The 26,077-nt window shown below is 50.1% G+C and overlaps 10 protein-coding genes and 1 non-coding gene across 11 annotated transcripts; 5 read left to right on the top strand and 6 right to left on the bottom strand.

Moving 5' to 3' along the window:
- Positions 1-424: 424 nt before the first annotated feature.
- On the bottom strand, positions 425-2,405 carry ASPBRDRAFT_277377 (lytic polysaccharide monooxygenase AA11 family protein). The gene has a single exon (XM_067622426.1). It carries the CDS (start codon positions 2,073-2,075, stop codon positions 834-836), a length of 1,242 nt encoding a protein of 413 aa, XP_067476673.1. The 5' UTR covers positions 2,076-2,405; the 3' UTR covers positions 425-833.
- A 3,228-nt stretch (positions 2,406-5,633) lies between these two features.
- On the bottom strand, positions 5,634-7,687 carry ASPBRDRAFT_45751 (uncharacterized protein). Its single transcript, XM_067625481.1, has 9 exons — positions 7,535-7,687; positions 7,392-7,484; positions 6,951-7,333; positions 6,723-6,851; positions 6,554-6,649; positions 6,267-6,483; positions 6,122-6,201; positions 6,015-6,060; positions 5,634-5,946 (listed from the first exon to the last, which is right to left on the bottom strand). Exons 2-9 carry the CDS (start codon positions 7,441-7,443, stop codon positions 5,915-5,917), a joined length of 1,035 nt encoding a protein of 344 aa, XP_067476674.1. The 5' UTR covers positions 7,444-7,484; positions 7,535-7,687; the 3' UTR covers positions 5,634-5,914.
- Positions 7,688-7,959: 272 nt separating this feature from the next.
- On the bottom strand, positions 7,960-9,035 carry ASPBRDRAFT_198099 (aromatic alcohol reductase; the record flags this gene model as incomplete). Its single annotated transcript, XM_067621169.1, has 2 exons — positions 7,960-8,898; positions 8,964-9,035. 2 exons carry the CDS (start codon positions 9,033-9,035, stop codon positions 7,960-7,962), a joined length of 1,011 nt encoding a protein of 336 aa, XP_067476675.1.
- A 648-nt stretch (positions 9,036-9,683) lies between these two features.
- ASPBRDRAFT_57106 (tyrosinase family protein) lies at positions 9,684-10,990 on the top strand (the record flags this gene model as incomplete). Its single annotated transcript, XM_067627687.1, has 3 exons — positions 9,684-9,892; positions 9,937-10,132; positions 10,187-10,990. The coding sequence occupies 3 exons, from the start codon at positions 9,684-9,686 to the stop codon at positions 10,988-10,990; spliced, it is 1,209 nt and encodes a 402-aa protein (XP_067476676.1).
- Positions 10,991-12,350: 1,360 nt separating this feature from the next.
- On the top strand, positions 12,351-14,099 carry ASPBRDRAFT_130559 (uncharacterized protein; the record flags this gene model as incomplete). Its single annotated transcript, XM_067618234.1, has 2 exons — positions 12,351-13,860; positions 13,942-14,099. 2 exons carry the CDS (start codon positions 12,351-12,353, stop codon positions 14,097-14,099), a joined length of 1,668 nt encoding a protein of 555 aa, XP_067476677.1.
- A 1,097-nt stretch (positions 14,100-15,196) lies between these two features.
- Positions 15,197-18,302, top strand: ASPBRDRAFT_131188 (non-ribosomal peptide synthetase; the record flags this gene model as incomplete). Its single annotated transcript, XM_067618308.1, has 6 exons — positions 15,197-15,328; positions 15,406-15,886; positions 15,948-16,309; positions 16,376-17,535; positions 17,592-17,862; positions 17,931-18,302. The coding sequence occupies 6 exons, from the start codon at positions 15,197-15,199 to the stop codon at positions 18,300-18,302; spliced, it is 2,778 nt and encodes a 925-aa protein (XP_067476678.1).
- Positions 18,303-18,628: 326 nt separating this feature from the next.
- Positions 18,629-20,205, bottom strand: ASPBRDRAFT_45761 (IMPACT family protein). Its single transcript, XM_067625483.1, has one exon. The coding sequence runs from the start codon at positions 20,151-20,153 to the stop codon at positions 19,119-19,121; it is 1,035 nt and encodes a 344-aa protein (XP_067476679.1). The 5' UTR covers positions 20,154-20,205; the 3' UTR covers positions 18,629-19,118.
- Positions 20,206-20,338: 133 nt separating this feature from the next.
- On the top strand, positions 20,339-20,410 carry ASPBRDRAFT_t202. Its single transcript has one exon. It is a non-coding gene; the product is annotated as a tRNA-Arg (tRNA).
- Positions 20,411-20,565: 155 nt separating this feature from the next.
- ASPBRDRAFT_45762 (putative aromatic amino acid aminotransferase) lies at positions 20,566-23,113 on the bottom strand. Its single transcript, XM_067625484.1, has 3 exons — positions 22,552-23,113; positions 21,871-22,453; positions 20,566-21,803 (listed from the first exon to the last, which is right to left on the bottom strand). Exons 1-3 carry the CDS (start codon positions 22,685-22,687, stop codon positions 20,729-20,731), a joined length of 1,794 nt encoding a protein of 597 aa, XP_067476680.1. The 5' UTR covers positions 22,688-23,113; the 3' UTR covers positions 20,566-20,728.
- Positions 22,821-23,364, top strand: ASPBRDRAFT_277996 (uncharacterized protein). Its single transcript, XM_067622434.1, has one exon. The coding sequence runs from the start codon at positions 22,954-22,956 to the stop codon at positions 23,269-23,271; it is 318 nt and encodes a 105-aa protein (XP_067476681.1). The 5' UTR covers positions 22,821-22,953; the 3' UTR covers positions 23,272-23,364.
- Positions 23,365-24,074: 710 nt separating this feature from the next.
- ASPBRDRAFT_57110 (MFS transporter) lies at positions 24,075-25,793 on the bottom strand (the record flags this gene model as incomplete). The annotated part of the gene is made up of 1 exon (XM_067627688.1): positions 24,075-25,793. One exon carries the CDS (start codon positions 25,791-25,793, stop codon positions 24,075-24,077), a length of 1,719 nt encoding a protein of 572 aa, XP_067476682.1.
- Between the last annotated feature and the right edge of the window lie 284 nt (positions 25,794-26,077).

Consider the following 26,077-nt stretch of genomic DNA (forward strand, 5'->3'; position numbering starts at 1 on the left):
GACAACATCAAGACGGATGGGGGAGGCGAAAACAGCCGGGAGGGGGTAGGTAGCCCCCGTGGGCTTGCCATCAGCGCCGGCGATGGTGACGGTAGGACGAGACGCCATTTTTGTCGACGGTAGGGTGGTCGTTGTCGTCGTTCGAGGTTGGAGATCGAGCATCTCAAGATGAGCGCGCAAATTTTCGCTTAGTCTCACCCGCCCGTCGTGGGTGCGGCAAAGCCCTAGCCCTGTTGCCGTTTTGGGTGGATTCTGATGCCTGAGGCTGAACTGATCTTATCGATATGGGGAACCGCGGTTATCACCTTGCACCCTTAACATGCTACTCTAGATTTGATCTACCCTGTGTACGTATACGTAATTACTTTGTGTTTCTTCTAAAATCAATTCAGTCTCGTGGAGGATATGTCGAGAGCGATATAGTACACACTATCTCATATACCATTGCTTGTTCTTAATTCTGAATTGATGGAGTGGTTAATTACATGGATGTCAAGCTCAGCTCTGCAAAGCCTTGACATGTAATGGTATTGCCACAACAGATCCGCTGACACCCAGAGCATAATCCGATCTATTGCTACGGGATGCAATTACACGCTGAACGTCGGCATACATCTGCAGCTCTATATTTACACGTTTTAAAGTTATAGGACGGTAAAAAACGATTCGTTGGCCAACGTTAATTTCATCTAGGATCCTCTCTACTGCAACTGGTACAAGAAAGTAAACGGAAAATCTCAAAAGGGTCCTAGCACTGCGTCATGTGCAAGGAAACGAATGTAAGTCTCGATCGGTATGGGCTAGCCACCCGAATCACATAGTGTTATCCACATTTAGGCGTGCACATGGCCACCGTGAGCGTGGCGTCTGGCGCGGCCCTCCCTAACGGTACGGGGCTTCAGCTTGATGGCAGAGATGGCCAAGTTGGAGCTTTGTCCAGCAGTGCACTGGGTACCGGCGGCCATATCCTGGGCAGGGGTCCACTGGCCATTGGCGCAGCGCTGGAAAGAGGAGCCACTGATGCAGTTCCACTCACCCTCCACGCTGCAAGAACCAGAGAGCGCGCCAGAGCTGGAGCTGGAGCTTGTGCTAGTGCTAGAGCTAGGTTGAGGGCTGGAGACAGAGCTGGAGCCGGAGCCAGAACCGGAGCCAGCACCAGAGCTAGAGCCGCTGCTGCCCGAGCTGGGTGCAGGAGTGTTCACCACCGCAGGGGCAGTGTAGGTGTTTGCGGCGGGGGCAGAAGTAACAACAGCAGCGGCTGAAGAACTGGCGGCACCAGAGCTGGAGCCGGAGCCGGAGCCAGATCCAGAGTAGGAGCCAGTGCTGCTGTCACCAGCGGCAGCAAAAGTGGGAGTACCGGTACAGGCGGCAGCGCCAGCGGAAGCCAGGTTGCTAGGCTCACCATTATATTCGATGGTGTCACCAGGCTGTGGGAATCGAATGTCGACACCTTCGGAGGTGGTGCAACCGTTGACGTTGGCGACAAACATGGGAGGGAAGGTGGAAGAGCGCTTCTCTACATCGCGCTTCTCCTCAACGTCGGACCGCTTAGAAGAAGAAGAAGCGCTCTGGACCTCGAGGGGAGCACAGTTCATGTACATCTCACGGTTTCCAATGCGGTTGAACCAAGTCCAGGCGAGAGTGTACTTTCCGGGGCTAATGCCGTCCGGGATGGTGTAGTTGAATTTGGTATCATCTTCCATGCTAGCGCCACCAGAAAGGTTTCCTTCGACGTTGGCGGGACAGCCACCTTCGATAGACTTGATTACCATCCATTCAGAGTCCTTGGATGGCTGCAGATCGGTGGTCAGACTGACTTGGCAGGAGCCACCACCATGGGTGGCGGAACCCTCAAAGGTCAAAGGCATGCTCTCCCCAATCTTGGCGGTATTCCACTCGCTGACCTCGTAGGTGTTGGAGCGCAGCTTGCAAGGAAAGTCGCTACCATCGGCTGCAAGAGGCGAGTTGTTGAGAGTGTCCTTTCCATAGGGAACGGGCTCAGTCATGATCATGTGGGCTTCAACAGCCGAAATGCCCAGGAGAGCAGCGGCCGTAAGAATGGACTTGGAAAACATGGTGAAGGAGTGTCGTTTTTGTTTCGCACTATTCGACAGCTAAAGGAGTGTTTGAAGTTCTGACCGTACCGGACGAGACAGAACAGGTGATTGCGTTGAGCAAAAGTCTAGTGCAAATTGATTAGCTATGCAAGAGATGAAGAAAGGAAGAGGATGAAGTTCTGGGTTTATATCAAGATATTGCATGATCCTCCGGTAAGAGGTATAGGAGCAACAGACGGTGACAACCGTATAGTTGAAGCAGTATAGTGGTCAAGGATGTGTAGTGGGAGACAAGATCTTGGCAGACAATGAAAAGATAACGGGAAAGTACCAGGATAAGGCGTGAGTACAATACCTTTGTAGAACCGAATGGAAGGTGAGTTTGTCCCAGCGTTGACTTTGTCAGGTCGAAAGGGGCCTTTGTCACGGAAGTCTGATACGACTGGACAAGGATGGCTTCAGTTCGTTGGACGTGGAAGGGAAAGGTCGGAGTCTGCCGCAGGCACACAACGAGGATATGAAATGAATCAAAAAGGAGTGTCGAAAGAAAGCAGGACTAGCCTGGTGATAGTAGAACTGTCGAACAGTGTAGAACGAAGAAAGGATTGAACGCTCCAGCGTGGTTGAAGAAGAGGAAGAAGGAAAGGGAGCAGCACTGGCATCCCTGGGGGGGTGTTATATACTTAAGATTTGGACTGTTAGAGGAGCCATGACGGTGAATCAGGTACCCAGGATACTGGACGAATTGAGACAGGCTGTTAGTAGGCGCGCAGCGAAAGTCAAGATGTGTGGGAGTGGGGTGGGGGTAGGGGATTGACAGACAGTGAATTGGGTTGCATGTCGAGTCGTCGTACATAGTTTTGGGAGTGCAGATGGACCCTGAGTGGTCCCTGGAGAGTCTCAACTCCATACAGTCAAAAGATGAAACAAGCCCGCAGCGGAACCTGACCTTCGGCTAACGACGCATTACTCTTTTCCCTGACGATTTAGTAGTGAATGCAGTAAGTATTGTGAACCCCTGCCAGCCCATCCGTCGCACCATCAGCCCGGCCCGCCGCTTCATTGGCTGGGTCCCAAGGCGGTTGGCGCCGGCATTTGCCAATCAGCGCCTTCAGGCCGCGAATTCTCTCTGATTGATCGGCTTCCAACTATCTAATAGTAAAAAAGTTATCATCCGCCAGCCTAGACAACGTTGTCCGACCGGTCATCTCGCCCTTTCCACACCTTCCGATCATTCCTTTTTGCTCGACAAATGAGCCTCCGAACTTCATTCGGCTTGGTCAACTGTGACCCGCCCACTGGCCGAAGCTACCCCTGCCCTTACATTGCAACCTTTACGGAAGATGAAGCCGACGTGGGGCGATGGACACAGCCTCGCAGCCACTGAGCAAAGATGTGCATTTCTATGACTCTTTCCGAAAGGCAGCAGCGAATTGTGAGCTCAGGCGAGATAGATTTTCTTCTTTTTTTTTTTTTTCGCCTCAACCGAGACTCCAACATTCCACACATACGGAGAACTGTGAAGGAGTTCGTTTCTCCTGTCATCATTCCTGTCCCCCTCAACCGGAGGCTTTCATTACCAGGCTCAACGGAGTCCGATTGTAAGAGATGGCATGGGCGAGACCATCCTTGAGACATCTCATTCGACCACAGAAAAACTCAACTAAGCATACATCTCCATCTCCAAGATGACCCATCAGCCCAATCCCAAGCTCTTCCTTCCACCCAGCCATGAGCGCGTGTGCCGACTTGGCGCTTCGGTGGCGAACCAAATGTCCGTCCGTGTCTTACCGGTGAAAATCCCTATTGCATCCCGCTGCCCCGAACAGAGCAAAGCATACTAGTCTACGGAGTACACTACACCAACCCACATCCTTCTTTTTTTCCGGACCAGAAAAAGAAAGCAAAAAACCCTCCGTATGCAAGTGGCAGGGAATGTTGGCAATCCTCAGCCGCCGACTTTCGACCCAAGTAGGATACAAGTAAACATCCAACCTCCTGCGCCATGGTTCAGATCATGATCCCCGCATGGGCGGGCCCTGTCGGCGCAAAAGTTTGGTTGGATCGGTGGGGTTCTTTTTCCTCCCACCGTTTCTTTCACTGGCTTTCTTTCATGTCGGAGGGCGGCTGGCTCCGTGATTTAATTGCTACACGTTGATACCGTTAACTGGATTCTTCGTTGCTGGGATCATGGATCAAAGGAGTGCGTAGATGCGCTGCGAGTCAACAATTTCTTTGTGCAATAGCCGCCCACTGTGGTGCGCCATGTGGATTCGATGCATCATTGGTTACACATGACTACTAATAGTAGCAGATAGTATGCGCGATATATTTAGGTAAGTTGGCGTTGAGTAGTTAGTTAACTGCATAGATCAGGTCAGGCACACCAATCCAAAAACCAATAGAAGAAACAAGATTACTAGTCCACCGCAAGTAGCCACGCTGCTGTCCTATGACGGCGTCTTTTTGCCCCCCAGTACTTTTTTTTTTCCCCAACTCACTCAACTTCAAGTATACCAGATCAAAACATACCTATCTACGGAGATATTCAGCACACGATTTCCCAAACATGTGATTCCAGTACTACTAACTCTACTACCTAATTACCTTCCATACTCAGCAACAGTCGACCCCACATAAACTACTAATCACATCACCAAAAAGACTTGGCAAATTAAACCCATCATCCCATCATTATCGAAACACGAACTGGACCCATCAAAGTGGAAAATTTCTATCACTATACTTCGTAGATACTACTACTAGATAGTAAGTACTAGCTCCGGAAGCCCCGAAACGATTTCGGTAGTTTCGAGAATCATCGAGATTGAAATTGCGGGGAGGTGGGTGGTCAGAAAATCAATCTGAAACAGGGGAGCCGGCGGGAGATCGCGACTGTCAGCTAAGCGAAGGGGTTGATGATTACATTTCATCTATGATGAAAAAGAAAAGTAACTTGGTGGTCTGAAAATTGAGTCAGTGGGTTTAAATTATGGGTGAATGGATGGATATGTTAATATTGTTGCCTGCTTAGTAGTTGAACATATTTGTTGTTTTGGTTGATGTTGAGAGCTTGCGGTGGATGATGGGAGATGATGCCGAGTGATGATAACTTAATGAATACTACTCTACTATATTTGACTTTGAGATGGTGGGACACTATTACACAGCGTTGTAATCATCCTTAGTGTGAAGTACGTAGAAATCTAGAATTGTCTGTAACCTGTTATATTATGATATAATATAGAAGAATGTTGGCGATTACTATAGTCTTTTCGAGTCTTTTGCGAACGTTGACTGGGGCCGGAATGGTGTTGTGTTTCTTGATGTTTAGTCATTTTGGTTCGGGCCACCCTTGACAGTGGATACAAGGGAATCATCGGTAACGAATGTGGACTGCTGGTGTTCTGGATCGAACTCCTGGCTTGGTCTCTAGAACTTGTCTAGACCTTCCTGCCTTGTGCAGAGTTGTGTTGGAAATGCTGGCTAATGATGCCTTGGGACCCTCATCTAAGCAAGCCTAACTAATCGCCACTTTGCAGGGCAGGCGCTATTGTCAAGGGAATAGATTGCCGCATATTGGCGTCTAGGCACTTTACTGGTAATGGAGATCTGTTTTAATTGAAGGGATGCTCGCAGGCTCATGGAGGTAAATATTAGGAATGCCAAGCTATGGTGTCTACTGGAGATATGGCATGCTTTCCCGAGATAAATCCGTGTACATCTCGTGATCAACAATGAATCTCCTATCTAGCCCTGCAAACAAACTAGAAAAGCAAGCGAAAACAGAAAAGACAAAGGCTAGTGCTAATTGCATGTACAATCCTTTTCAACTTACAGCCCAGATCACTCTCGCTCTACGAACCACTACTGGTCGGGATAGGGGGATCTGGGAGACTCGTTCAGCTGTTGTCTATAACCTCACCGAAGACAAGCAAAGGAACTTCAAAAACTTACTAGGGGGCTCAGTCGTGCCATCATGGATTGCAGTCGTATCCACGCCCTGGAAAATTTCGCATCTTCAGTAATCTGGACAGGTCTCATTAGTCGTGAACTCCACTTACCAGGGTAATGTATCCCAGAACTCCGTTCGTATAATCCTGGCCATCCAAAGGTTCCGTGTCCATGATAGTCATGGCCCCCGCTGTTAATCAGGCCACAGAATTAGCATCTCGGAACCATAAATCAAACTGAAACGGATATGCTTACTCAACGATTCATCATACCAGACCCCGTCCTCCGATACTGGCCTCCGCGGAATCTGGGTGTGATAGGCATACGGCGGCACTGCCATGACTTGGGTAGCTACATCTTCATTGAAGAACAACTGTGCCGTATTTACAGTTCGGCCTCCACCGATAGTGCCGTTACTGGTGATAGTCCAATTTGTATGCACTTGCACGTGAACATGGATAGCGCGGTTTGTCTGGAATGTTTTTAGCTTGCGTTCCAAACCTGTCGGTTCATGACGGGAGGAGGTGCACGCGTTTCCTTACATAAAATCCAGGAAATATCGAAGTAAAGCTGGTTGCACCATGGTCATCGGTCGGCCACATGCCCCGAAGCCAGGTTGTATTGTCCGTTGCTAGGAACTTTGCTTTCCGTCAGATGATAAGAACTTTTCCTTGGGAAGACTTGGTCAGGGAAGCAAAGTGAGGTTCTTACCGAGACATCCCTTAGACCACCACTCGGGTTGCCGGGTAGCTCACCGGTGATTTCAGAATACTGGTCCTGGAACGGTATATTTGGATCCAAGCCGGTGAAAGAACTATATGATCCACTGGCATTGCAGTGCTATTCCCGAAGTTAGAACATCATCCCACTCCTCCGGTTTCCTTCGAGTGCCAAATCCACAAGTCGGTGAGCAACTTGGGCGAGGGGAAATGAACTCACCCAAATATCCACCAATGCATTGGACAAGGGCTCGCAGGTATGAATGTCCATGAGGCCAATGTCCATGACGAAAGGCACACCAACCTGATCTTCCACAATATCCTGACGCAGGGTCTGACTCCGAGGATAGATATAGGGGCCCGTGCTAGTCTCTGGCGTCATAATGCAGGTGTCATTCTTCAAGAAATCATACGTGGGCGCATCGGCTGTAATGGTGTACGTGGTGGTGCCGTCGCTGTCGTCCTCGGATGGCGACAATGCTCGTCGGCGCATCATATGCCGATTCCTCTTCATGAGGCCAACCGTGTCAGAGCATCTCTTTGCCAGCGCGCCGCGACGTGCCAAGTGGACGGGATCGGTTTGGGCATGTGGTCCTGGGTGCGCTGGTGGGAGGGGGTTAGAATTGAACTGGTGAGACTCAGATCAGGTGAAGTCACGGACCCTGGATGAAAGATGCCAGCAACAGAGCTGGGCCTAATAGGAGAGCCTTCATGATGATGAAATAAACAAGAATAATATCGTGCGCAAAGGCTACTAATGCAACGTTTGAGTTGGTCTGCTGTTCATAGAAGAAAGATGCTTACTTTGTTCCTATTCAGAACCCTGGCTTGGTAAATGGGTGGTTGGCAGCGCAGTACGATCGTGATATGTTACCTCTTAAATCGTTACATTCAGACACTTCAAGACTCTGAATGATTGGGCCCTCTCCGCGGAGAACGAAAACGGATACTGTCAACAGTTCCACTTCATGGATCTGCAAGGTTACAAAGTTAAACTGATCCTCAATGATTCCACAGTGTATCCTACATTGCCAACCCATAAGCCAAAATTCCGTGTAGGTTACAGCGGATTATTCTTGGGCTTTATTTTTATCTATTTTTATAGTATACATCTATTGATTCATATATATATATATATAGTATACATATATATATTCTCGGTTTTACAGGGCATTTGCGCTTGGTGCTCTCAAAATTCTTGGTATTTTTGAGTTATGTATGTCTCAGTCTCAGTGATAGGCGTAGCCACTTTCTATCATCTCCTTGGCACGCTTGGTACATTCATCAAGATCTTCCTGGGGCAACCCCAAGGCATCGTTGGCTAGGCCATGTTTCTCTCCAAAATTACCATCCCCATTCGGGTAGAATTGTCGCGTGTATAGAATTTGAACATATCCCATTTTGTCACCCTTTTCCAGCCGTTCCTGGCCTTGAGCATACCGTTCGTGGCTTGGCGCGTATTCAAGAGTCCATTCCTCATCCTTGTCGCCGGTGACCCTTTTCCAACTCTCGAATATGTCTCTCTGGCTTATCGTAAAGCTAGCAACGTACAGCGGCTTGTTCTTCCATGTGCTCACGGTTGGGCTCGTATCGCCTGGACCATCTGGCAGTTCCTTCAGACTCAAAAGAGCCGCAACTGCACGACCACATTGATCCCAAGTACTAATATTAATCTTAGTGTCCCCGTTGTCAATAAGTGTTAGATGCTTCCTCTGCATATCGAACCCGAAACACTCCGGTCCCCGAGCCATACTAAACTCATACCAGAAGCCGCAGACGAGCGCGATCCACGAGCAGACATTCGTAGCCTCGATTTCCTGAACACACTTGCGAATCACATCGCCTCTGCGAGTCTCCTTGGCTAAAGCGTCGTTGGTGAAGTCGGACCCATAGGCATTGGGCATCACATATGGAACGCCGGCTTTGGCCGCTGCTTGAAATAACTTGGACTGGGTCTCCGGCGGTGCCTTGACCGACATGGTAATTACGAGAAACTGTTGGCCTTGCAGGGCCTTGACTAAACTAGATTCATCGTCGTAGTTGACGTAGGCGGGTTTCACCCCTTCTGGTAACGAGTTCGTGCTGTCTAGCCGGGTGAGCCCAGTGACTGTGTGCTTGCCTGTCTTGACAAGCTCCGTGGCGATATAACGACCGATGGAGCCACCAGACTAAGGAGCAACCCAGATCAGTACTAGGCATGGATGTGATTGCCAAGATCTATGTTCTGACTTACGCCAACAATAGCCACCCGTTCAATGCGATTGGTGAAGCCTGAAGGCTGGTCTTTAGCGTACTCCACGGCCATGGGACCTCGGAGTGAAATATGATGGGTATGTGTTTGATAAGATACGCAAGAGGCCTTGAAGCAGCGACCGGAAATGTCAGACAGTCACGCTGGATAGATCCGAGGCAGCAGTACGCATGGATCCTTTCCAAGAAGAAGAGGCCGAAATGTAGACCCGGAAAGCACTAGTCTAGATAAGAAAGCAGCACAAGGCGGCGATTAGTCAAGCAGGGTTGGTCACCTGCTGCAACCGGCCATCCATTACTATTTCATTCCATACCTCATTCATTCCTCATTCATTCCTTCGCCATATTTCCCCCACCCCCTTGCTTCGGTACGCTGCCACTCGCCACAGATTTGCTGACACTATGCACCAGCGGGTCCACTAGTTATGATTAATCTCGCAACAATGATCATAAGATAAGGAAAACAGTGGGGACGGGGGAAAACACAAGCCAGTGCCGCGGAGCAAAACAAGAAATCAGATTACCGCAACCGGTAAAAGTTGGACGTATGCTATCTGCGGGTCTCTGTGCAAACACAACCACTGATCGTGAAATATGGTTGAAGGAGCTCTACTCTGCCTGCAATATCCGAGCCTATATCTCACTGTTGGCCCTACAAGGAGTGCTGGGCCCAACATCAGGCAGAGCACTCATAGCATCACCCATGCACCTTAAGTGGCTCACCCTGGTGTGCTTGCCATCCTGGCCATCGGCCTGGGCTCTGTACAACCAGTCTACCGGCTTCCCTGACCAGGACCTTGACAATGGTGTCGCATTACAGCAGATTGCCGGCGATGCCCTGAGCAACATGCAGCAAGAGTCTCTGACAACCGATGCTTGTCAATTGGAGAACGCTCAAGTCCGCAGAGAATGGTAGGTTCATTCTGCGCGTTTTACACTTTGAAATCTGCTCTAAGGTCACCATCTCACATCTGGGGTAGGCGTAGCTTGACTCTGACTGAGAGGAAGGATTTCACTGACGCCATCGTGTGCTTACAGAGCCTTCCTACCAATATTTCCGCAGAAGAAAAGGAGACCTTTCAGGGAGTACAAACTCGTTATGATGAGTTTGTAGCAACCCATATTAATCTGACAGCACACATCCATGTGACGGTATGCCTGACTACGCAAATGATATCGAGTCATCACTGAAGTGCCCTTTTACAGGCTGATTTCCTCGCCTGGCATCGGTTCTTCATTCACGCGTTTGAGAATGCCCTAAGAGTTGAGTGCAACTATACGGGCACTCTTCCCTACTGGGAATGGGGCTATGATGCAGAGAACATCCAAGACTCTGTCCTCTTCAATGGTGATCCATACAGTATGGGGACTAACGGAGTTGATCTGAACCTAACGAGCATTTATTGGGACTCTGTCAATATAACCATCCCAGGCGGGACTGGGGGTGGGTGCGTATATGGAGGCCCTTTCTCCAATTACACGGTGCACATGGGCCCTATCAGTGCTCCTGGTGAGCAACCTGTTCAATACAACTTGGAGTATAACCCGCGCTGTTTATCGCGAAACCTGAATCCCGAGGTCTCTCAGATCTCTGTCTCCTTTCGCAACACTACCAAGTTGATTCTCTCGTACGATACGATCGATTGGTTTCAAGGTGTCATGCAGGGAGACAGACGATTCACTGATCCCACTGCCCCTTACACCTATGGGGTCCATGGTGGAGGGCATCTTGCCGTTGGAAGCGTTTTGGCAGACATTGATACCAGTCCTGCTGAACCGATGTTCTGGCTTCATCATGCACAGATTGATCGTGTGTGGACAATTTGGCAAGGGTTAGATCCGGTGAAGAGAAGAAACGCGATCTGGGGCACTTCAACCCGAAGCAATGACCCGCCTTCTGCCAATATGACGTTGGACGATATGCTCGATTTTGGGTTCATCTCTCAACGGCTACAATTTGCTGATCTGATGAACCCACTGTCTGGACCGTTCTGCTACCGTTACGCATAGAGTATAGAGTTTAAGCTTTTGGATCTTATAAATCTCATTTCCGAACCGTTTCGCTCAAAACAATGTACTACATAATGCGACTGGTTTCAGTTCCAGTATTACTATGTGTAACGCCACAGAAGTTTATTTTTGTTAGTTGATTGACATAGCTTCTCTGTCTTTCCTTGCGTTGACCCATCATAATCCTTTTGGAAAGAGAACTGGGATACAAGGTCGATGATGTATTCGATCCACCCGGACTCGGAGTCGGCTCAACCGGTGCGTTGCCCAACCGGTAACCCATCGTTTCCGGCCGTTGCGGGTCGATGTGTGTGTGTGTGTGTGTGTGTGTGTGGACCAGATACGCATTCCCGAACACCCATGGGGGAGGGAGAGAGAGAGAGAGAGAGAGAGAGAGAGAGAGAGAGAGAGGGAGAGGAGATTGAGGTTACATCGACCCTCGGCGCTCCCGATCCAGACCCCATGGAAAGAAAAATACCGGGTTCGAGGACTCTTGCCGATTTCCCGAGAAGTTATCTTTCAAATCATTGGGATAACGATGCGGGTTTTCCAGCCGCGGATGTGCGAGGTTCCCCCCCTTTTACTCTGAAGGAAAAAGTTTGCTCGCGATAATCAACCAACCACTCTTTATCTCTTCTTTCTCCCCGGAGGTGTCAGCTATGGGTGCATCGGGGACTAACTATTATTAGCGACAAGGATCGACAATGATCGCTACAACACGAATGTAACTCTACAGACCAATTGCCTAAAACAAACGCAAATGATGCATTCGGGTCGCCAAAAGAAAAGGCACCCCCATTAGTTCACTGAAAATCCCCGTCAGCAAGCACTATCTACATCGCAACTGAAACAAGTCACTCTCTGGACTACCTAGCATTCCGCTTGGTGTGTGGTTCCTTCCGCGGAGGGCGCATATTCCATGCATGATACAGTTACTCTTGGCGGGGAGCCTAATGTGCTATGGTCCTCCCCTCATTCCCCTCAGTGCTGCTACTGTCAACTCCATTCTTGGCTATCGTAGAATTTCTAAGCTCACTGGAAATTCGATCTCCCACTACCACGCTCTGAACAATGGCTGTCTCCCTTCCCGCTTCCAGGTTCACTCTGTTACCCCTGTCCATCAAGTACCCCTGGGCGCAGGTACCCATGCCACGCGGGCCATTGTCTGTTTTCAGCTTCACCAATATGGACTGTCATATGTCCAAGAATGTCGGAAACAGTTATATGTGCTTTGTGCACACTATACTGTACGGCATAGGCGCCGATCATTTTGGATATCTTAAGGCCCTATATATAGTCAAATTTTCTCTTCCTCGAGAAAATTGACGGCACCCCAAGATTTCAAAGATAACCCGTCGCCATGGTGTCTTCTGTCTTCTGGCCGCTAACTGCGGCCACATTACTTCCCATTCTCGCTTCTACACAGGACGCCAATACACCGGCTTCCGCTCCCACTGTGCAGGTCCGCAATGGCACGTACGAGGGTCTCTACAATCCCACTTACAATCAGGACTTATTCCTCGGCATACCTTACGCGCAGCCTCCGGTGGGTGAGCTACGCTTCCGTCCACCACAACCCCTCAACACCAGCTGGACCGGCACTCGAGCTGCAACAGAATACTACAATGAGTGTATCGGGTACGGCAGCGACGACTGGGGCTGGACCGACGTGGTCTCGGAAGATTGCCTTGCTCTTAGTGTGATCCGACCCCACGGCATCGACTCAAGCGCGAAGCTGCCCGTCGTCTTCTGGATGCATGGTGGAGAATTCGCAGAAGGAGGCACTCGCGACCCCCGCTACAATCTCTCCTACATCGTCCAACAGTCCCAAGAGATGGAATCCCCTATCATTGGCGTGACTGTCAACTACCGCCTCTCGGGATGGGGCTTCCTTTACAGCCAGGAAGTCGCCGACGAAGGCTCCGCCAACTTGGGACTGCGCGACCAACGGCACGCCCTGTACTGGCTACAAGAGAATATCGCTTCCTTCGGCGGCGACCCATCGCGGCTCACCATCTGGGGCCAAAGTGCCGGCGCCAACAGCGTCGGTCTTCATTTAGTGGCATACGACGGCGAAAATGATGGCATCTTCCGTGCTGGAATCGCCGAGAGCGGCTCTGTGCCCTCCCTCGCAGCATACATGAGCGCCTCTGACGCACAACCGTACTACGATGCCGTCGTTGACGCGACTAACTGTACCGGTGCTTCCAACACCCTTACTTGTCTCCGTGGAGTTCCCACAGACGTCCTCAGCTCCATTTTCAACAGCTCCCTCGTCGCCGGGGCTGGATACCACCCCGTCATTGACGGCGATTTCCTTAGAACGTCGGGGATCGTGAACCTCCATACTGGTCAATTCGCCAAAACCCCGCTTCTTATCGGCACCAACTTCGACGAAGGGACCAAGTACGCCCCTTATGGCTATAACACCACTGATCAATTCGTCTCCCTTGTCCAAGCCAACGGAACCAATTATACCAGCGCTCTCACCATTGCGTCCCTGTACCCAGATGACCCAGCTGTCGGTATCCCGGGGACTCTTCAAGGCCGTCCCCCGCCGTCATACGGTTACCAGTGGAAGCGCGTGGCTGCGTTCCTCGGGGATCTGCTCATGCATGCGCCTCGCCGCGTGACAACCCAGTGGCTGGCACAGTGGAATGTACCTGCCTACGTCTATCACTGGAACGTGATGACACTAGGGCCATTAGATGGGGCAGCGCATGGCTATGAAGTTCCGTTCAGTTTCCATAACTATGATGATTTGGGCGATGAACGGGGGAACGACAGCGTGACCTGGCCTCAACTGTCGACTATGATGTCACGGATGTGGGTGAGTTTCATCAATCATTTGGATCCAAATTATAATAATGGTGAGTGATCCCCCACATACCTCTAGATATTGCTTTGCAAGATTGGAAGTAGAGAAGGATGCTGATCTGCTGCTCTGATAGTGACGAATATCCACTGGCCTGTCTACACAACAGAAAATCCGCAAAATATGGTCTTCGATGCCAATGTGACTGGACTGGCTTATGTTGAATCGGATACCTATAGGGCTGAGGGAATTGCGTATATCATAAGCATTCTGCAGAGTGCCTTCAATCGTTAAAATCGTTAGGATAGATTAGTGGCTTCAATATCAACAGAGATCACCCTTGCAGGGGAGAAGTTCCGTTGCCCTCCAGATCAAGAGCTGACCAATTAGAAGGCAATGCAACCTCGCACCGGTCGGGGTGCGCTTAGATCTGAGTGTGGAACTAGATCTCCGACGACGATAGATTCAGGAAGGCCCATTGTTTGATCCTCCGATGTTGCATCCGAGAAAGCTTCTGCTTGGTGGTGGCGAGGATGCCAACAGCCGCTGTTAAGGCAACTCTAGAAGCTCCATAGAGTTGTATTTCCTCGATAGCTTGGCCGCAGGGTCTACTTGACATTCCTTGGCATTTGAAAAGCCCGCGGACGGTTGTCTCGACTCTTAATGGTTGTCACGGCAGGGGGCTTGGCAATGAGACGAGACCACGGGTGGCCGACATGATTCAAGCAGTAGCTATCGGGAATCTGCGAAAGCATGAGTGTCATGGACTCTGCAGGTAAGAGCTGTCAGTTCTGGACCATTGGCTAGAACGCGACGAGAATACTACTCCAGCTGGAAGGCCCAAAAACGGTTGCCGATTCTCCGCTTTGTTTGTGCCCTTTCCGTTTCCGGGATGGGAAAATCACATCAGAACAATGCCGTGTGGGCCTTGGAGATCCCACCCAACCTTATCACTCTTTACCTCACGGTGATACAACCTGTGAGTGACTAACGGGGAAACCGAGTCTGTTGATCATCACATCTCAGCACCACACAAAGCTGCCAAGGAACAATAGTAATGTTAGCGCCACGGAGGTTTCTTGTTGTAACGGTTATCTCCAGGCCTTGTAACTAGATACCCACCCAGACAGAGGTCCGTATTGATGGCTCCACAGCAAGATATTATGAATCTTCATGTCGTCATGACTCTTATCTCGAGCAATGGTCCTAGCTATCACTCCATCTGGAGTTGTCATGACTGTAGAGCTCAGCTATCGTGGATACGAGCAATATCCGGCAATTTATAAAGCCTAAAGCCATCCTGCTCACTCCCAACGTGTGGGCTCTCACGCCAGCTCTATATTGGCTAGGGTTCAAGTGATCACAGAATCATTGGCACTTCATCGCTGCAAATGGCGTCTGGAATCCTGACATATCTGGAGCAGGCGGCCCAGAATTCGCCGTCTAAAGGCTTTGTCTTCTATAGTGTTGGTAAGGACCAACCGGAGACGATCCTTTACCCCGATTTCTGGCGCCTCGTCAAGGTAACATCCACCCGCGCCTGTACCATGAGTCCCAGCAGATGGTTTCAGGTTTACTTTGCTAACTGCATCGTTATCAGCGGAATGCTCAAACTTTAGTCGAACAAAAAATCGCGGTGCCTGACCGGATTCTCCTGGTCCATTTTGACACTCATAAAGAGAACATCATATGGTTTTGGTCTGCCATTGCAGCTGGATCCATCCCAGCTGTGTCTACGCCGCTGGCTGTAGACCCAGTGGCGCGAGAACGACATCTAGCCCACCTTCAGAGGCTCTTAGAACGGCCCAATGTCCTCACCAGTGTAAAGCATACAGATGAGCTGAGGGTCATTGATGGCTCGCAAATGTTTTTTGTCGAGGACCTGGCCTCGAATGCAGATCAATCTGCAGATTACCAACCTGCGAGCCCTTCGTCAGACCTTGCACTGCTACTACTCACCTCCGGCAGTACGGGTAATGCCAAAGCGGTGATGCTTCACCATTCACAAATCTTCGCCGCAATTGAAGCCAAGTGGAAGGCACTTTCAAGCACACCAGACAACGTTTTTTTGAACTGGATTGGTAAGAATGCCTCTCATTGTGGCACCCAGAATCTAGAGGCACGGCTAACACATTGTCGTAGGGTTCGATCATGTTGCCTGCTTCATGGAAATGCACATGCACGCCTTATCCAGGGGTTGCCACCAGATTCATCTCCCAGCCGTGACGGTTCTGGAGAATCCCCTTCTTTATCTAGAGAAGATGGCAGAGTATTCTGTCACCACCGCTTTCGCCCCTAATTTTCTGGTGGCCCTGGTGGGAAAGGCCATCGAGGCCCAGCAGGAGCGGGATCCTCGTTCACTTGCTCTGGACTTGAGTCACTTGCGTATGGTGCTTTCAGGTGGCGAAGCCAATCTCGCATCCACGAGCATCCTATTTAACCGCAAATTGGTCGAGATGGGAGCCGCCAAGAATGTCCTCCATCCGTCCTTCGGTATGACAGAGGTAAGCTGCGTCATATGAGAGATGCTTTGGGCGGACCTGCCCGCTAATAATGTTGCGCTTTGGTAGACTTGCGCCGGTATCCACTATCACTACAGCTTCCCCGAACTTGAACAGAAGGCTAAGCTGCAATTCTGTTCTGTGGGTCAAACAACGCCCACTCTGCAGATGCGAATCACCGACGAACATGGGGAAACGGTGAGAAGTGGCGAGAATGGCAACCTAGAGTTGTATGGGCCCATGGTCTTCAAGGGTTATTACAATGACGATAAGAACACCAAGGCGGCCTTTACCGAGGATGGCTGGTTTAAGACTGGCGATACCGGGTACATCGACAACAGGGATAACCTTGTGCTGTCTGGACGGTCCAAGGACAGCATCATCATCAATGGGATCAACTTTTATTCTCACGAGCTGGAGAATGCCATAGACTCGGCCGGGCTGGATGGGCTGGTCCCCTCTTATACGGTGGTGGTGTCATCGTGGCTTGAAAATGCAGACAGTGAAGATATCATTGTCCTTTACCTTTCAAGTCAGAAAGGCACTGAGGACGACAGAGTCTTCCTTGAAACTCTCAACTCGATCTCCAGAATCACTGCTCTCTACTGCTCCAAGCAGCCCGTGGATATCATACCACTCCCAGTAGAGCTGCTCCCCAAAAATTCTCTGGGAAAGCTCCCTCGTACAAAGCTCAAGCTGCAATATGAGGAAGGTCGTTTCAACACATACAGAGATCTTGCCGCACAAAGGGCTTCTTCGTATCGTGCACGATCCAAGCGTGCCCCGCAGAACAGCATGGAAGAAACGCTTGCTGGGATCTTTGCCGACGAATTTGGCCTCGATGTTTCCGAAGTTGGTGTGGACGACAGTCTCTATGACATGGGAGTGAATAGCGTCCGGTTGATTAGATATAAGAGGATCGTGGAGACTCGTCTCGGCCTAAGCGATGAGATCCCAATGATCACCATTCTGCAAAACCCGACCATTGAAGCACTGGCAGTTATGCTTCAGGATCTTCAGAAAGGTCCCAAGCCATATAATCCTATTGTGCAGCTGCAGGACGGTCCATCAAAGGCTCCTCCGATCTTCTTCTTCCATCCCGGGATGGGTGAAGTTCTTGTGTTCCTCAACTTCAGCAAGTACTTTGCTGACCGAAAAGTATACGCTTTTCGAGCTCCGGGTTTCAATCCAGGCGAGAAGATGTTTACCACTATCGACGAAATGACAGAGTAAGTCTCTTTAGACCAACCCGTCAAAGAATCCTCATAGTTGATCAATGTACTAGTGTCTACCTCAAGTCCATCCGAGAACTTCAGCCGGAAGGACCTTACATCTTCATCGGGTACTCTTATGGTGCCATGATCGCTTTCGAAACTGCCAAGAAAGTCGAGGCTGCTGGCGATAGAGTCGGATTCCTCGGTAGTCTTAACCTTCCACCGCATATCAAGAAACATATCCGAGAGATGGATTATGCTGAGTCGCTACTTCATCTCGTATACTTCCTCGGGTTCATCACCGAAGAGGATGCCCATCGCATGTCCCCTGATATGCACAAGGTGAGTCAATTTCATAAGAGTATATGAGTGAAATTTGAGTAAAACTGACGTTAAATCACCACTTCTAGCTTCCTCAAAGCGAGGTTCTTCCAGCCATCATGAAAGTGTCGGATAAAGAGCGCGTTAAGGAGCTCGCCATGGATGAAGGAAAGATCCGAGACTGGGCGATGTTGTCCTCCAAGCTCCAGGAGCTAGCCCACACATATGATCCTTCTGGAACTGTGCAGTCGATGGATGTTTTCTACGCCATCCCACTGCTTTCTGTTGGTAGAGACAAGGATGTCTGGCTCAAACAGCACCTCATGAGGTGGAAAGAACATTCCAAGTCGGTCAGGTTCCACGATGTTCCTGGCTCCCACCACACCATGATGGCAGAGGAGAATGTCTTTGCATTGCATAAAATTCTCCGGGCGGCACTGAACGAGCGTGGGATGCTTTAATCAAAACCAGAGGCGTCTTCTCATTAATTCACCTTGGTTAACGACAAAAGAGTCTGGGTACGTGGGCAAAAGCTTAGCGGGGACATTCCTAAGCAGTATGTTTCACATGTAATACAGTTAGTAAGCACATACTAGTATTAATATTGACACGTAATATTCTTCTTGCACTTGATGATCATGCCTGAGACGCGCAAGGCACTGATATCGTAGCATAGAAACGCGTTCTTGATGGTGGAGGATACAGAGCAGAGGGAAGCATAGGAGGGAGGGGGCGGAGAGAAAGGAGAAAGAGGGAAGACCAATGAACAAGGCTGAAAAATAGTCGTGGCAAGTACAGCAACCAACTATGAAGTAAGCTATCAGTGCAGACCCCAAAAGGGAAGGTGCTGGATACGCATATAAGTACTAGCAACGAAGACGTTAGTAACTAATGAATACGGCCACTATATGTCTATCTCTCTGGTATGTGACGTTGCAAACCTTGTCATCAGGATATCTTATAGCAGTTCCCTTTGAGCATAGATAGCTTCCAAAAGCCATTTCTCCCACCCTCTCCACCGGAAAGATCGTTCATTCCAACTCCATTCCGGATGACTTCTCCTCTATCAGTCCTTTGAACACATGAGCAGCTCGTCCTTATTGTGCTTACATAGTTGATCCAGCCACCCCATTTTGTGTGACACCAACACCTCGCAATTGCAAGTCTCAGGCCCTTTTAAGTACGAGTACGCAGGCCATTTCTATCCAAGGGTATCTATTGGCTCGGGCATACCCAATTCACACAGTAGCACACACACTCCCACCCAAGACGCTTGGTTATTTCTTCCCCTTCTTCTTCCCCTTCTCCCCAGACGTCTTCTCTTTCACGAAACCCCCCTTCACCAACGCATCCCTCCCCGCTGCATTAATGATGCGGAACCGATCCGGCCCCAACAACACCCCCCCATACCATCTCGTCACCACGACCACAACATCCCAAACGTCCATCAGCTGCATCAAATGCAGTAGTCGACCGCCAGCAGCTGTTTCCCCATCATCATCGCAATCCTGCACAATCATCTCCGTTGTTTCCCCATGCTTACTACCGCCAGCAGTAGAAGCAGATGACTTTGTCTCGCGGATCCTCCACGCACTGATGTTATGCGTCGCAGACGCGACCTTCTTCTCCGTCGCGAGCAGATGGTCCAGAAACGCCTTTGCCTGATCCAAACTCGTGACGTGGGCTGCACGCCCAACGAAGACGGATTTCTTTTCGGTGATGACGTCGGAGAGGATCCATGTCGGTGGGCTGGTGAGATTGAATGTGTGGTGGTCGGGGGTTATAGATCCTGTGGTTAGTGATTCATAGTTGTCGATTTCGGTGGTGGTTTCTTCGGAGGCAGATTGGGTGTGGGAGGTTGTGTCATTGTTATTGCTGGTGGCTGTAGCGCTACCGCCGATGTTGAGCTCCGTGAATGTCTGAACTGCTTCATTGATCAGGTCGAATAAGCATACCGCGCCCGGTTGGTATGTTCGGCTGAGAATATCCTCTAGTACATCGACGGCGAGCTTGCCCTCTCCTCGTGAGGCTGTGGATGCTGTTCCTAGGATTTTGGGCGGGGTGTCGGGGTATGTGGAGTTAAAGCCAAGGAGGAAAGACAGGTGCGGGTGTTCTGGGAGTTGAAGCTTTATTGTTGTTGAAGGAGGAGAAGAGTCTGAAGAGCCGGATCCGCCTAGGTCGAGGGTTGAGGGTCCGGTGGAGGAAGAAGCGTTACTAGTGATGGTGAGGGTGTCCGGTTCATAGATGGCATTGATGGCTTCAATTTCTTCTGCTAGATCGGTATTCTGCAAGGATTCAAGAGCCGGATCCATTTTGGTGGATTTGGCTAAAGCTGGGCAGCCCAAGGCGGCGGTGCTGGTTGACTTGATGCCGCGGGGTTTTAAAGATTATCGCGCGTTTGCGATGGAGTGATGACGGTTATCATGCGATGGAGCGGATTTGTTCCGATATTTTGTTATGATGTGTATATTAGTTGAACCACAGTTACTGTACAATTGGCTCTATAGCTCAATGGTAGGGCGTCAGTTTTCGGTACTGAAGATTCTGGGTTCGAGTCCCAGTGGGGTCGTTTTTTGCTTTTTGGTTTATGGCGTACCCGCCAGTCTGCCATGGGCTTCCTTGCGCACACTTAGTAATAATACTATGGAACTTCAATTGAAATAATGAGTAACTATAGCGCTTCTATGTAGTGGTATTAGTGGTAGTACTACTTAGTAGTTGATACCGATCTGTTTTGTTATTTGTTCTAAGAAATTACTGTCTTTTCGCGACTTCTATCGTAGATTCATCTCTCAGCCATATTATTAGTGAAGTCATGCGCCGACAAAAATATATAATTAGAATCCAAGATGACGGATGTAGTGCATGATATATCCAACTATTCATTCTAGCAGCCCAGCCCCAGCAAGTTGCCCGAACCTTCTGCCTGCAGCCTACTAAGGGCAATTTCCTCATCCTCCAAACCATCGAGATTCTTTCGTTGCCAGAACGCGCGGAATCCATCCACCAACCTCCGGCTAATGCCCGACACATCTTCCGAAGGCATCGCCGCGAAGCACAACCGGTAATATGCCTGCGCTCGGTCCAGAAGCTCCGACGTAGGAGCAAACATGGTTCCCGGACCCGAAAGACACAGATACGGCTTTTGCATCAAATGCAGCCACAAAGCTTGGATCAACCTCTCCGGGCCATACTCCTGTAGCAAGGGGTGCGTCTCAATGCAAACCTTGACCCACACAAACATACCCCCAGTGGGCCAGGAGAACTCATACATCTGCATCTTATCCAGGACTTCCCAGGTGTTCTCATCTTCTGCCATGCGTGGTGCATCGTCCCATGCGCTACCGGAGTCGATGAGATACTTGCCCTCTTCGAGGATTGTACACATTGTCTGCATGCGCTGCTCGTATCCGGCACGGAGACCTTCCAACCAGCGAACCCAGCCGTCCATCTGCCAGGCTTGTTCGCTCTTTTTGGATTTATTCTTACTGGTGGCTGTAGCATTCTGGCCATCCTCGGATTGTTGGCCCACAATTAGTTCGGCCACCATGGCCTGTACGAACCCTGACGGCTGCTGGGTTGACGTCTCGGTGAGACGAGTCAGCCGTTCGACTATAGCCGGCTGAGCCGTGATCCACCCCAAACGACAACCAGGAGCAATGGTCTTCGAAAAGGTGTCGAGACGCACGACGCGCCCGTCTGTATCAACGGAGAGATACGACGGCACCAAGGAATCTAGGAAATCGTACCCGGAGGACCTGCCGTGGGCGTTGTAATTGCGTGGGGTTACATCTACGGCACCTGATCCTCGAAATCCAGCCTCCATAGCAGTTGCAGAAGGATACTGTAAGTTCCAGTAGGGATCGTCTTCTATGATGATGATGTCAAATTGTCGACAGAGAGCATAGATCTCCCTCCTGCGCTCGACCGACAATGTCCCGCCGGTCGGGTTTTGGCCGATACTGCAATCGAACGAGGCAATATTAGCCATATTCCAGAAAAGCGGTGCTACGGATCGTTGAAACTTACGTGATTGTGTACATCAAATGCGGGAGACGGCCTTTCCTAAAATCCCAATTTTCGAGCACGTCGGCCAATCCTCCCTTACCATGCGCAAGCATGCCCTGCGCATCCATGGCTACCGGAGCAATGTTAAGCCCCCGCGGATTTACGGTCTGGATTGCGTTCATATACACGAACTCCTCGCAAAGTATACCCTCGCGTTGGCTGATCCAATCCCGACGAGGGTCCCAGGGGCTGGTAAGGGTTTCAATGACCTTGGAAAATCCGTCGGTAGCACCGCACGTAAGGAGGGTATCAGGGCCACCGGCGTAGGGGACATTCGGATGGAGGTGGTTGCGGGTGAACTGCCGGATGAAATCGGCCATTACGGGGAGGCCTTCCGCCGTTCCATACTGAAGGGCTGTGGTCAGATCAATTTTCTTTAGGAGATTGGTGGTCGGGCTTTCTTTCGGGACAATTCTCCGCTCTGTTGAAGGAGAGCCACTGGGGGGCTTGCTCTGGTCATTGTCGGAGGTGGCGGGGAAACGCTGAGGATGGGCAACGGTAGCTTCGAGGGTATCATAGGGGAAGTATGACGCATTTGGCAGGCCTGATGTCGCAAGAGGTTAACAAAATGGCACAAGTGCAACTGCCATGGAATGCCCGAAGCAAAAGCCTGAAAGTCAACAAGCAGATGAGGATACGCACCACCAGCCAAATTTGCAATGCCCGGGATGAAAAAATACTTATACAGGCTCTTGGTTTGGCTCGCCTCTCGTCTCTTCGTGACCGAGGAAAAGTGATGCGACAGGTCCAGTGGAGGAGACAGCGTTGAGTAGACCATGATTATGGTGATTGTGCGATAGTAGTCCACCTAGGACAACCCTCAGGGTGATACTTGGTTTGCCGTGGGAATGAAGGTGGGAAGAGTTGCATGAATCATCACAAAGTGGAGGATGCACTGGCGGCATCCCCGATATAAGCAAGCTGGGGGGGTGGTTATCTTGGTGCTTGATAAGCAGAACCAGCCCGGGTTGGGGGGTGGTTTGCTCCACCTGGTGAACCGGCGATAGGCTTATAGCACAAGAGACTCGATGGCTAGTGGCTGTCATGGAACAAGGGATCACGATTCCTCCTTCCGGGGAGGATTTAGCGTCTGCACAGGCTGGCTCCTCGATCCTTATCCGACGAATCCGAAGATCCAGCGCGTGCCAGAGTTGCTCGAGCACGGCTGGCTATCAAGCCCAGTGCTATCCAATTGAGATTTTCCTGTTTCTGGTTCCATTGACAGGTTCACCGCTGAAGTGTAAACCTACCCCAAATACTATCGCTATCTCCTGCACAGGTGATGGCGGACTCTGCAACTGTCTGTCAGCCGAAAACCATGCCCAATTGCCTAGTTATAGTGGGAAAGCTGATCGATACTAGAATAGGGTGTAGTGCGTCCCACTTTCGTCCCCGTCAGAAAACGGCTTCCTTTTTTAGAATGTCTTGTTGTGCCGCTTTTGCCTCGAGTCTTGTGGGGAGCGACAGCAAAGCCGAATAGTACCATAATAGCTAGAGGAGACAGACACTATAATATAAGTAAGTGACAGTGGTCTCTTCAGACATCATTTAGGAACTGCCTGCATGCCACAAAAGGTCTTGGACATCAGCACCAAAGAAGCGAAAAGAGCTACCGTGAGCCAAACAAGAGCAACGACAAGAGCCTACTTCCACCGCCCTTCAATCTTAAGAAATGGACAATGATAAATAGCACTCGTAACTTCAAATAGCTTTAGAGTGGCAGAAAGAGGATATTATTGCGCATTTTCTTCATTCCTTGCATATCCAAACGCCGAAAATCCAAGTCCCTTGTAGTGGTAGCCCGCCTACTTAGTGGCCGTCAGTCGGCTCTTGTTTTCGCGATCGGCCAACGAGATTCTCTTTACTGTGCATTCCTGTTGCGCACAAGGCAGCATGTACAGTTAATAAGCATAAATATGCATTTCAAAAGTAAAGAAAAACAGAAGAAGAAACATAGGAAAAGTCGGGGAGAAATGAACAATAAAGGAAAAAAAACCACTAGTTTTTTTAGTATCTAGATTATCTACTACTATATCTTAGATAGTTAACCCTTCAAGCAAAAACTCATCTTCCCATAATACCCCGTAGGGGTTCAGCAGGTCTGCGCTAGCTCACTAACGCTGAATCTCTATGATTCCCCGCATAGATTTATGACTTGAACTCTGCTATGCTGCGGCGGTCTTGCTCCTTCGCCGAATAGCATGTCCGAACCTATAGAAAACGTATGGGACCGGCGTCATCAACAGGGAGATGCACCCCAGCAGTGTAAGCGACCAATGAACACCCAGGTTGGTGTACATTGGAATGGACACAATAACCATAGCGCCGGCGGCAATATATCGCATGAAAGTCGCACTCACTAGAGCACTAGCAGCAAATATCTCATACGTGTCAATCAAATACTGATAGCTGCTTATGAAGATGCCCTGCACCGAGAATCCAAACGCCACAGATGCGATCAGAGGTGACCAGTACGAGACGGACGGATAACTGGTCCATCCCATCCAGAATAGAGATATCGGGAGCCACGGTGCGCCATACATGGCGAACCAGAGTCGCTCTTCGGGTGGTAGACTGGGCTGGCCGCGAGCGATGGCTGCTTGAAGCCGTCTCTTGTAAGACAAGTAGACATGTGGAACAATGGCGAGTGCAATCAAAAATCCCACATTCATCCCAATATACGTCAGTCCCACGGAGCCCTGCGAAAAGCCATATGTGCGACCGTATATGAACTCGTACCCCGTTAAGAAGCCGAAAAGCACGATGTATACCACCACTAAGTACATCGTAAAGAGAGCTACCATAATCTCCTGGAAAAATAGCTTGAAGGGGCGGGAGCAGCTATGTATTAGCCGGACGGGTAGGGTAGTTTGGCGCAATTCGATCTCGGCCATGAAACGAGGGTCGCCGGTGATGGCGCGTAGTTGGCGAGCCTTCCACTGCAGAAGTACAGGCCCGTAGGTCTCGGGTACAAAGAAGAAGATAGACGCCGTGATAAGTCCAGCAAGTATCAAAGACGTCCACTCGGACCAACGCCAGGAGATATCAGGGCTTTGGCCAATAAACGCACCGACCATAGGGGCGAGAAAAGGCCCTAAGAACGATAATGCACAGCACACCGGAAAGGCATAGGTACGGTCTAAAAGGTCGAAGATGTCCGACATACTCCCCCCAAATGTAGTGAGCGGCGTGCACCCGAATATTCCAGCAATGAAGCGAAATGCTAGCTGGGCGCCTAAATTTGGAGATAGACCGGAGGCCATGATGAAAATCATAAGGAGTGACAAGGTCACTAGATAGACAGGGTTGCGTCCCACGGTTTCCGAAAAAGGCGCCGCCACGAGAGATCCAAATCCAAATGCGATCAGATAAAGCGCAGTGGCAAGAGATTCAGTCACTTCACTGACCCCAAACGCCTCCTCTCCCTGTTTGATGACTCCAGAGTCGATGGAAGAAGCCCAGCCCACAAGAAAACCCGTTGTTCCAACAATACCCAATGTCGTCCACTTTTGTCGCACAGGCCAGTTTTTCGGGTTGAACGGGTCGTCTGGGCCATCAAAACCCACTATGAAGACAGCTTTCTCGTTGGTATGTTCGACGTCGGTTGCAGAATGGACGCTAACGCCTGGCACAGTCACTCTCCGTCCGTTCTGTAATACCACCCCAGGCATCCGTTGCGGAGAGATGGAGTCGCATGAAGAGGGAGGTATAGCAGTGCTTGGGCAGTTTGTCATAAGTTGCCTGTCAAACTGAGCGTCTTCAAAATCTTCGAGGATGTCTCCAGACGGCTGTGAACCAGGATCTCCAGCGGCAGCAGGGCCGTGTATCTTGATGCTTTCGCGTAGGTGTCTGCGCAGATGCCTGTATTGAAGAAAGGACTGCATATTGAATACAAGCAGGATTAAGAGGTTAATTCAGGGCATGCAGGTTGAAGTGAACAGCCAGAGTTGCTCTTCCTGCAGATATACCACTGTGTATAGCATTATCCGCTTTGCCCGCTCTTCCGCACCACCCGCCTTTTCCACTTCCGCTTTGCAACGTTGCCATCATCTCCATCCAAAAAGCAAAGAAATGTGTTTGCAGGTAGGTGGCCAGATCAGAACATGGGTAGAGATGTCCTCCATGTAATTGTTTTCCGCTGTAAACGGGAGCATCGTGGTCATCTCCC

The sequence above is a fragment of the Aspergillus brasiliensis genome (assembly GCF_001889945.1).
Source record: "Aspergillus brasiliensis CBS 101740 unplaced genomic scaffold ASPBRscaffold_10, whole genome shotgun sequence".
In the NCBI taxonomy this organism is placed as follows: Eukaryota; Fungi; Ascomycota; class Eurotiomycetes; order Eurotiales; family Aspergillaceae; genus Aspergillus; species Aspergillus brasiliensis.

What these genes read in the sequence shown, in the direction of transcription:
- ASPBRDRAFT_277377 (XM_067622426.1), bottom strand. Translation starts at nt 2,075, where the DNA reads ATGTTTTCCAAGTCCATTCTTACGGCCGCTGCTCTCCTGGGCATTTCG.
- ASPBRDRAFT_45751 (XM_067625481.1), bottom strand. Translation starts at nt 7,443, where the DNA reads ATGAAGGCTCTCCTATTAGGCCCAGCTCTGTTGCTGGCATCTTTCATC. An exon ending in GCTGGCATCTTTCATCCAGG is followed by an intron (nt 7,334 to 7,391) that starts GTCCGTGACTTC and finishes CCCTCCCACCAG; the next exon opens with CGCACCCAGGACCACATGCC. An exon ending in CGATATTTCCTGGATTTTAT is followed by an intron (nt 6,484 to 6,553) that starts GTAAGGAAACGC and finishes AAAACATTCCAG; the next exon opens with ACAAACCGCGCTATCCATGT.
- ASPBRDRAFT_45761 (XM_067625483.1), bottom strand. Translation starts at nt 20,153, where the DNA reads ATGGATCCGGCTCTTGAATCCTTGCAGAATACCGATCTAGCAGAAGAA.
- ASPBRDRAFT_45762 (XM_067625484.1), bottom strand. Translation starts at nt 22,687, where the DNA reads ATGGTCTACTCAACGCTGTCTCCTCCACTGGACCTGTCGCATCACTTT. An exon ending in CATTGCAAATTTGGCTGGTG is followed by an intron (nt 22,454 to 22,551) that starts GTGCGTATCCTC and finishes TTGCGACATCAG; the next exon opens with GCCTGCCAAATGCGTCATAC. An exon ending in CATTTGATGTACACAATCAC is followed by an intron (nt 21,804 to 21,870) that starts GTAAGTTTCAAC and finishes GTTCGATTGCAG; the next exon opens with TATCGGCCAAAACCCGACCG.
- ASPBRDRAFT_277996 (XM_067622434.1), top strand. Translation starts at nt 22,954, where the DNA reads ATGGAACAAGGGATCACGATTCCTCCTTCCGGGGAGGATTTAGCGTCT.